An 8,537-nucleotide genomic window follows, 5' to 3' on the forward strand; every position below is an offset into this window, starting at 1 on the left:
AAATAAAAGAGCGAGAATTTAAATATTTAAATTTGTTATTTTATGTCACATGTTCATCTGAAAACTAAATAAATCTGTAAAATACTTTTACATTGTACATAATTTGTACTTACTGACATTTTTAGATGCAGAGCTTTTACTCATGATTTTGTTATATCTTACACCTGACTATGCTTTTTTTGTACCCTTTTATTTTGAAGTCATCAATGTCTACTTCCTGTTTTCCACCCCCCTGAAACTCAGTATTGATGTATCTTTGCCAGAGCAGCTGGCTGGATATACAGTGTAAATATAGTGACTGACTAATAACAAAAATACAAAGAATGGCAGACTGATGGCTCTGATTGCTTTATATAACTAGTACAGAACATAATGAGGAACCATAAATATTCCTGCATTTAAAATAGTTGCCATGAGAACGGTTTTCTTCCTATAAGGAGACATCCTTCTTTCTTCATATTAGTTAGGGTGCTATGTTTCAAGCTTTATTAAAACTTAACCCCTCAGTCAATTATCAGTTCAGAGGTGGCTTATTACAACATGTGTCTACACCTCCTTGATTTTTTCAGGACAAACAAGTGCATCATGTTCATATAAATCTATTGCAGATGGAAAGCAGAATCGAATGGGCTATAACACAACGCCCTTGGTATGTGAGAATGATTTGTTGCCTTGCGTGATCCAGAGTGACCTCCCAAAAGCAGAAATTTAATTTTAAACGTATTCTTTGTCTCCAGAGATGATGCACTGATCGGTCTTGATTTTCAGCTGTGCAATTAAACTCACTTTTTTATTTCTCTAAAAAACACCAGAACATGACCATGCCCTCAAAAACACACTTCATCATGTTCCCAGACGTACAATTCCCATTTCACAAACCTTTAAAGTGTTATACATCATCGATCAGAGATGCTTTTGTGGTGTAATAACATATTTCAATGTACTGTTTGCAGAGATGCAATGCACTGACTGCCTGCAGCTTCCCAGTACGTTTAAATCCAACATGTAGGGAGGATGAGGTCATAACAGTAAACAAGTGAAACAATGACATACCAAAGTCATTGTGTCAGGAATCTCTGGGATCTCCCTTGGACAGTTCATGGATTCTTGTGATTTGTGTATATTTTGCGGGTAAAGGATTGGGTGCTTTCTTCACTTTTAAGACAAAATGCATTGTCCTGATGTACAGTTAGAGGAGTGAGAAGAAACTCACTGGTTTCAGCACTGAGCCCTTTGACTTGTCATCAAACAAGGTTTAAGAAAGTTCATCCTTGAGATATCGACCTCTCAGCCAATCAGTACAAACAGTTCAAACCCACTTAATTAGTTTAGTAACTATTTTAGTTGCAGTTGAGATTCCAAAGTTTCCAAAGATACTGAACAAAAACCATTTAAAACAAAAGGTAAGTCTCCAAATGAACAAAGAAAGGTTTTGCTTATCAGAATCATTCTTCTTGTTAATACTGGCCTTTACATCCACAAGCCTCCTTCTGTACAAACATATATTTAAAAATTTACCTGCAGCTAATATGAAGCTTCAGCTGCCCAAATTATTCAAGTAAATATTTTTCAGCATTACAGTCTTTTTAGTGCCAAAGTTCCTCTTTTTGTTATTATACTTCCTCCTCAGCTGAAAAGGAAACACTGTCCAAGGAAACACAAAGAGGGAATTTGATCCTATGGCAGATATCCACTTGAATGCTGAAGCCTCATATAACTTTTAAATGGATTTTTGCACAAAATGACTGTGTGGATTTTGGCCCCCATCACTTAAAATGAAAGCACATTTGAAGAGCTCTTTTCATAGTCAGTATGAACAGAAGGAATGATTACAGCAAGGAAAATCTCTTTCAATGTTCACATGAGCACCTGACTCATGTCTTAAGACAGACTTGAAAAATTTGGGAGAAACATCTACGTAATGAAGCTCAACACATCTAGAATTTTTCCATTTGATAGGGTGGTGCGGCTGTTCCAGAAGATGATGAAGAAAATATAGTTGATACTGTAACCTTAAAGCTACTTAAAGTGGAAAGGAGAGATGTTGACCTGCAGGTGGATACATGGATGTCAGAAGAAGGAATGGTCTTTATTCTTCCAAGTGAAGGAAACTGTTGGAAGAAAAGAGAGGTCCTCGGTGTAGTCCATAGGGGAGAATAGCTCTGTTTTGACTTCAGCTGTAAAACAGAACAGAGATAGTGTTACTTCATAGCCCTGCGGGTGAAGTTTGAACGGCGTGTGACCACAGTACATCTCCCACACCCAAGGAGTGGCCACATGTCCAATAAATGAAAATCTATTACATTTTGTCAGTAAACAAGCTGCATTATAATTAAATTGTTCTGAGGAAAAGAGCGTGATCTGTATTTCATTTTTGGTGGAGATATTTATTAACTGTGGAACTGGTTGAGGAGAAGACTGTGTGGCATTATTGTGCTTAAAAAGAGGAGAAAAGAAGCCTTGAAATGAATTAAATGTAAGTTGTAAAACATATTTTGCAGGTAAATTCAGCATATTGTTTGATCTACACTGCAGTGACCCACACCTGCCAGTTGGTGGCAGCCAGTAGCATAATAACATCAAAGAGAGGACAGGTTTGGCTAGGCGAATGTTATCCATTATTATTTAGCTTTATTGAACTAAAATGTGATTATTTTAAGGCAGTGCTAGCTTGATAGCCATCGGGACATGGCTCTATTGCCCGAACAAGGACATCGACGGTGATGGTGAGCTTTGTTCCCCCTGTTTTCAATCAGTTGAGTTGACTAAAAATAATGCAGGTCAAGGTTAGCAATGTATGCTAAGTAAGCTAGCCACGGAGAGTTTAGCTTACAGCCTACAGACAGTGATAAAACGCGCTGACAGACACTCAGTAGGTTTATTTAGCGCTATTTTTAAATAACAGTCTATGTGGTAAACAACAGGATGAAGTAATGCTAGTCGGTGAACAGGTAAATTATAAACTTTAGCTAGCTAACGGTGAATGTCAACAGATAAATGTCAACACTGGCAGCTGTGTCACGATGACTTTCTGCACGGTAGCACTGATTTCTACCCTCAAACGACTGTGTTAGTTTTAGTTTATATTAGTATTATTGTTAGTAGCGTGAACTACATGAGAGGATATGCATTGAATTAAACTGACTACACGTGTTTCCTTTTTAATCTATCCTGTCCAGTCTTGACCTCCGTTACTTGCCTTGTACCAGAGGAGCCCAGGACAAGATGCTGCTGAAGATGCCCCAGAAGCTGCTGAAGACTGCCCACTACATAGAGCTGGGCAGTTACCAGCACTGGCCGGTGCTGATACCCCAGAGGATAAGACTGTACACCTACGACCAAATCCCCCTGTTCCTCAAAGAAAACCCCTACATTACAGACGGCTACAGGGCTCATCTGCCCTCCAAACTCTGCCTGAAGAGGTGGGGAGTGCATTGGAAGTAGATTTGAAGTCCACTTTCACTTAAAAATGTGTTTCTCTTGGATGTTTTTCGAGTTGTTTTTACATCCATCTTCAATGTGAATGTGGGAAGTTTCTATGCACTCACTGAAAATCTGATATTTAAAGATTCCCTCATCCAGACATGTTTTGAAATTTGTATATAATACTCAACTTTGATTAATAATTGGTGTCTGATATAGGTTTTCCACAAACAGAAAGACAAATTAGAATGTTAAAATCATTAAAATGGAGTCTGCCCTTTTTTGTATCTAAAATTCCAAAATCTATAAATATGTAAATATGTTTCATTTCTAAAGTTTGACTGGACACAACATTTCAACATACCTCATTGAAACTCAAACTGTTATATGTTTGTGTGTGTGTGTAGACTTGTACTTATTCTCATACATTTTTGTCTCCTCCTTTCATCTTCAGTATTTTTATGCTATCTAATGAGACGGTGAATATCTGGAGCCACCTGCTGGGCTTCCTCCTCTTCTTCTCTCTGGGGGTCAACGACCTCTCCACAGTACTGCCAGCCTCAGGAGCTAACAGAGAGGACTACGTCATCTATGCTATTGGACTGTTCTGCTTCCAGGTAAAAGTTACTGCAAACCTGCAAATGTGATGCTATCACAGTTTGCTCATGTTGACATAAAACCAAAGGCTGGTGGACGCTGAATGTCAAAAGCTGGTATTTAAACACAGTGAAGTTTATGAGTCCTGTCCTAGTTGGTCAGACATTTAACTGAATGCAAATATTTAGTTTTACAAGGATTTGAGCAGTCATACAGTGTGTTCCAGACTAAATAAAATAACACTTCCTTAGACCTCACAGCATCCATGCACAGAAAAGGAATGATCTCAGTTGTATAGCTGTGTGTGTGTAATTTTACTACTTAAATAATAATTCCTGCTGGCTTGTTCATTTTTGACATTAACATCTTTTGCAGTTGAGTATTTCTATCTGAATAATAATGTATGTAGTTTACTATATTACAATGTATTTGTGTGGCTTGAACTGACTGTAGATCTACGTTTCCTGCTGCAGGTTCATTGAGTTCACCTGTACCTGCCCAGGTGTGTAAGCTGTAGCATAGGTGTAATAGTTGTAAAGGTGGGACACAGTGTGACGTTGCACATTAAAGAGCTTTAGTAGAGATGGTAGTGTAGTTCAGAGTCGCTGCTGGGAGTTGGTGACCTGTTTGTGTGTTAGCTGTGTTAGGCTTGTGTTTGTAAGTTGTGTAGCTGCTGATAATGGGATTGGAAACTTGTTGATATATAAATCACAAGTTAGTGTAATTCCCATTTATGGTATTATATGTTACACACACACACCTCCCCGACCCCATCTTGAAACCTCTTTCTGTACCTCCTTATCCTCATTGTGTGAGTATCTGGAATATCACATTATATCTGAGTCGGTTTATAATAATCACTTTAATATAATGACACAACTTACTCTGTGTGTGTGTGTATGTGCATCCCAGGTGTGCATGTTGTGTTCAGTGGGGTATCACCTGTTCGCGTGCCACCGGTCAGAGAAGACGTGTCGTCGCTGGCTTGCATTGGACTATGCAGGCATCTCAGTCGGCATCTTGGGCTGTTATGTGCCTGGAATCTTCTACGCTTTCTACTGCAATGCTGTAAGTGTGAACAGAGGAGCAAGAGTGACGCAATTAGCTAGTTGTAATTGTAATTAACAATACACGTGCACTGTCTGAACAAAGCAAAAGCGCGTAGTCAAGAGTCAAGAGTGTGGGTTTGATCGACCAGTTTGATTTTATTGGCTGAGAAATCTAAGGAGGCAAAAAGAAGAAGATTTACATCATCCTCTGTTGTAAATATTATTTTAGCTAGAAGGTGCTAAGCAGGGCAAACACTTAAGTTAGCCAAGAGCAGCTCTCCTTGTTTATCATTTGTCTCCTGGTTGTAACTTTTCCACAGAACAACTTTTACATAAAAGTGGTAATTCTAGATCCAGATGAGACATCACAATCTGACCCCTGAGCCAGATGTGCAACATCACGATAATAAAGAAACCAATGTCTCATAAAACAAACGTCCTCCAGCTCTGATCAGACTGTATCTGATGTGATATGTTGTTCTCCCCATCTCACAGTTTTGGCGGCAGGTCTACCTGCTGACTGTGCTGTCGCTGATCTTGGCAGTCTTCTGCGCCCAGATCCACCCTCGTTACCTCAGCAACGACTGGCGGCGGCTGCGGATGGCGATCTTCTGCTGCGTGGCGGGCATCAGCGTGATCCCAGCGTGCCACTGGGTCTGGCTCAATGGAGGATACACCACTGATGTAGTTAAGGTCAGGCAGGTTTTTACTAATGTAGCTGCTTGCTGCAAAATCAGTGGATAATCAAAAAGCTTCTGCCCCAACACTTCTCAGTTTGATGCTCTGTCATCTCTCACATGAGGCTGATGTAACTGGCGACTACGTGTTAAATCTGCTGCTCATTAAGCTTCAATCTTGCTGTTTTGTGGGATTTATGTTGTTGTTGTGACATCTGGCAAAATCTATTTGCATGATTTAATTTTCAATTCTCAGTAGGAGCTTGACATGTTAGAAAACAAGTAAAATGATCCACTCATTTGTCCTCCTGACTGTTAAATGTGAAGTTACGCAAACCTTGGTATTTGTTGTATGTGCAGCTGTTCCTGCCCCGTGTGATGGTGATGTACTTGATAGCTGGATGTGCTTTCCTGTTCTATGTCACCAAGATCCCTGAGCGCTGTTTCCCTGGTGAGTCTCTGTTTTGCTTCTTCTTTGTCTCCCTCCATGTGTACAAACATGTAGTGGAAAGGCAAAAAGCATTTTACCAACCAGCTGTGACCCTGAACTGAACAAGATAATGTTATTACTCGCAGTTACTGTATGATTCATAAAGAGTGAAGTGAAAAAGAAGTGGAGGGGTTCAAGCTTTGAGAAGTGTTTAAAACAAAATAGCGCGCCGTCTTAAATCATGTGCTCTGTTATGAGAAGCTCTTGGGTGTCCTGCAACAAGACTAGAAGTCATTAAATCTGAGGTGAAAGTTAAACCAGCGACAGGCACAATTTAACAGTGGTCTAAAGTCATATAATTCAGTATAATGTGCAGCTCAAATCATTTTACTACCTTGTAAAAGTCAAAGTCTTACAACATGTATGAGATTATAAGAGCAACAATATCATAACCCCAGTTTAGCTGAACCGTGGCTAAACTAATCAGATTATAATTGATACACAGAGAGCTGTAGTTTTTAATTGTAAGCATATCAAGTCAGTTTTTATCCAACAGAAAGAGTGAGATGAGAGAGAAGAGGGTAAAAAAATCCCTGCTGATATTATATATTACTAAAATATTTTTGTTTTGTATAAAAATTATCTCCGCAACAGTTTACAAAATCTCACAATCTCACGTCATCGTCCATTTATTATCTGTAATGAAGCTTTCCATCATTTAAGTATTATGTGCACATCCACAACACTTCTGTGGGATAGCTGCTGGATTTAAAAAAAAAAAATCAATTCAAGGACACTGGAATCATTACTCCCATAAATATTATCTGTGACATTTTGACAAAGGAGTTGACCTTTCTCATGCAAATACTCACGACAAGGAAATGAGAAACATAAATGGCAAAATGACCATTGACATCATAATCATCTTATCACTTTTCCTAATAACATGCCCAGTTTGCAGTTGTAATGGAATTGTTAAGATTTCCATTCTTTTCGGAGCACCATTTCCTCCTGATTAAAAGAAAAACATGAGAATGGACATAAACAATACATACAGTATCTGGATCTAATGTTTTCCTCTCCTCTTCCAGGCCAGATGAACTACCTGGGCGCCAGCCACCAATTGTGGCACATACTGGTGGTCGTGATGTTTTACTGGTGGCACCAGACCGCTGTACACATCATGCGCTTCAGGCACAGCCAGTCCTGCCCAGTCTGGTCCAGCAGCAAGTGAAAACGGATCACATCATTTAAAAGGCAATCGGTTATAGACTAGTATTCAACTAAACTCACCATAATAACACTGAAAACCTTCTCTCCAGTTAGCTGCTGGTTAGAAGCAGCTACCTGATGGTTGGTCAACCACTAAATAACAAAGGCTCCCGACTATTAGCTGATTAGCTGCTTGTGCCTGGGCCAGCTGTAAAAGGCCAGTATCTTTTCTTAAAAGTCTACTTTATTCAACAGTAGATAGCAGCTAACGGTGACCAGGAGCTACTGTGAATTTAAATTCTCTGAACAAAAGGGCAGTAAACCAGAGCCTGTATTATATATTGTACTTTCCTACAGTATACTGTACTGTATAGTTCATACTTTGACTGCTGGCTAGTAGTCAAAAGATCTACCATGTGATAAGATCAGTCTTCAGGGACTGTGATCTGATGTCAAAACATAAGGTATGTAGCCTTTCATATTTCACCACAACCATTAAATCAATGCATGAAACAGGATTTTTAATTTACTTGTAGGAACAGACTAGTCTTTGGTGTTTTTAAATGATAATCACTTCATGTTATGGCTGGTTCAGAGAGTGATCTTTGTTTGTTTTTGTACAGAGGTTTTGAAGAAAATATCCATGATTCTTTTTAATCAAACATATTAGCCACTGTGATCAACGCCTTTTTTAACCTTTAGTTTAGATTCAACTGTCGGTTTTCTACAAGACAAGAAAAAATATCTTGATCCATGTCAGAAAGCACAGAAAAAAGAATGGAAATTCAACATTTGGATGCTGTGAATTGCTAGTCTCGGAAAAATGAAATGTGCCGCTGCCTCAGATATTCAAATATTTTGAACAAAAAAAAAAGGTAAAATTGATCAATGAGCAATCTGAAATATTAAATGAGGTGGGGAACTGAACAAGGAAACAATGTGGGAACTATATTTAATCTCAGCGCATTGGTTTCTTAGAATTATTTGATATGTCTTGTGTGTCATTTTTTGTCTTTGGAACAAAATACTTGGACAACTCTTTGCAATGGACTAAGCCAGTATGTTAAAGCTGCACTGGGCCGCGATCACAGAGCAACGATCAAAATGTTGTACAATCACTGTCATATTTCATCATTTGTCCCATATCTG

General features: G+C 38.8%; 1 protein-coding gene across 1 annotated transcript; it reads left to right on the top strand.

The window, feature by feature from the left end:
• The first annotated feature begins 2,577 nt into the window (after positions 1-2,577).
• Positions 2,578-8,537, top strand: LOC128380458 (progestin and adipoQ receptor family member 3-like). Its single transcript, XM_053340275.1, has 7 exons — positions 2,578-2,726; positions 3,180-3,422; positions 3,878-4,040; positions 4,933-5,088; positions 5,565-5,762; positions 6,107-6,197; positions 7,268-8,537. The coding sequence occupies exons 2-7, from the start codon at positions 3,226-3,228 to the stop codon at positions 7,408-7,410; spliced, it is 948 nt and encodes a 315-aa protein (XP_053196250.1). The 5' UTR covers positions 2,578-2,726; positions 3,180-3,225; the 3' UTR covers positions 7,411-8,537.

Source organism: Scomber japonicus, chromosome 19, assembly GCF_027409825.1.
Source record: "Scomber japonicus isolate fScoJap1 chromosome 19, fScoJap1.pri, whole genome shotgun sequence".
NCBI lineage: Eukaryota > Metazoa > Chordata > Actinopteri > Scombriformes > Scombridae > Scomber > Scomber japonicus.

Excerpts from the sequence above, each read along its gene's own strand:
- LOC128380458 (XM_053340275.1), top strand. The coding sequence starts at position 3,226 with ATGCTGCTGAAGATGCCCCAGAAGCTGCTGAAGACTGCCCACTACATA. Across the intron at positions 3,423-3,877 it reads TCCAAACTCTGCCTGAAGAG|TATTTTTATGCTATCTAATG; the intron begins GTGGGGAGTGCA and ends TTTCATCTTCAG. Across the intron at positions 5,763-6,106 it reads ACACCACTGATGTAGTTAAG|CTGTTCCTGCCCCGTGTGAT; the intron begins GTCAGGCAGGTT and ends TTGTATGTGCAG.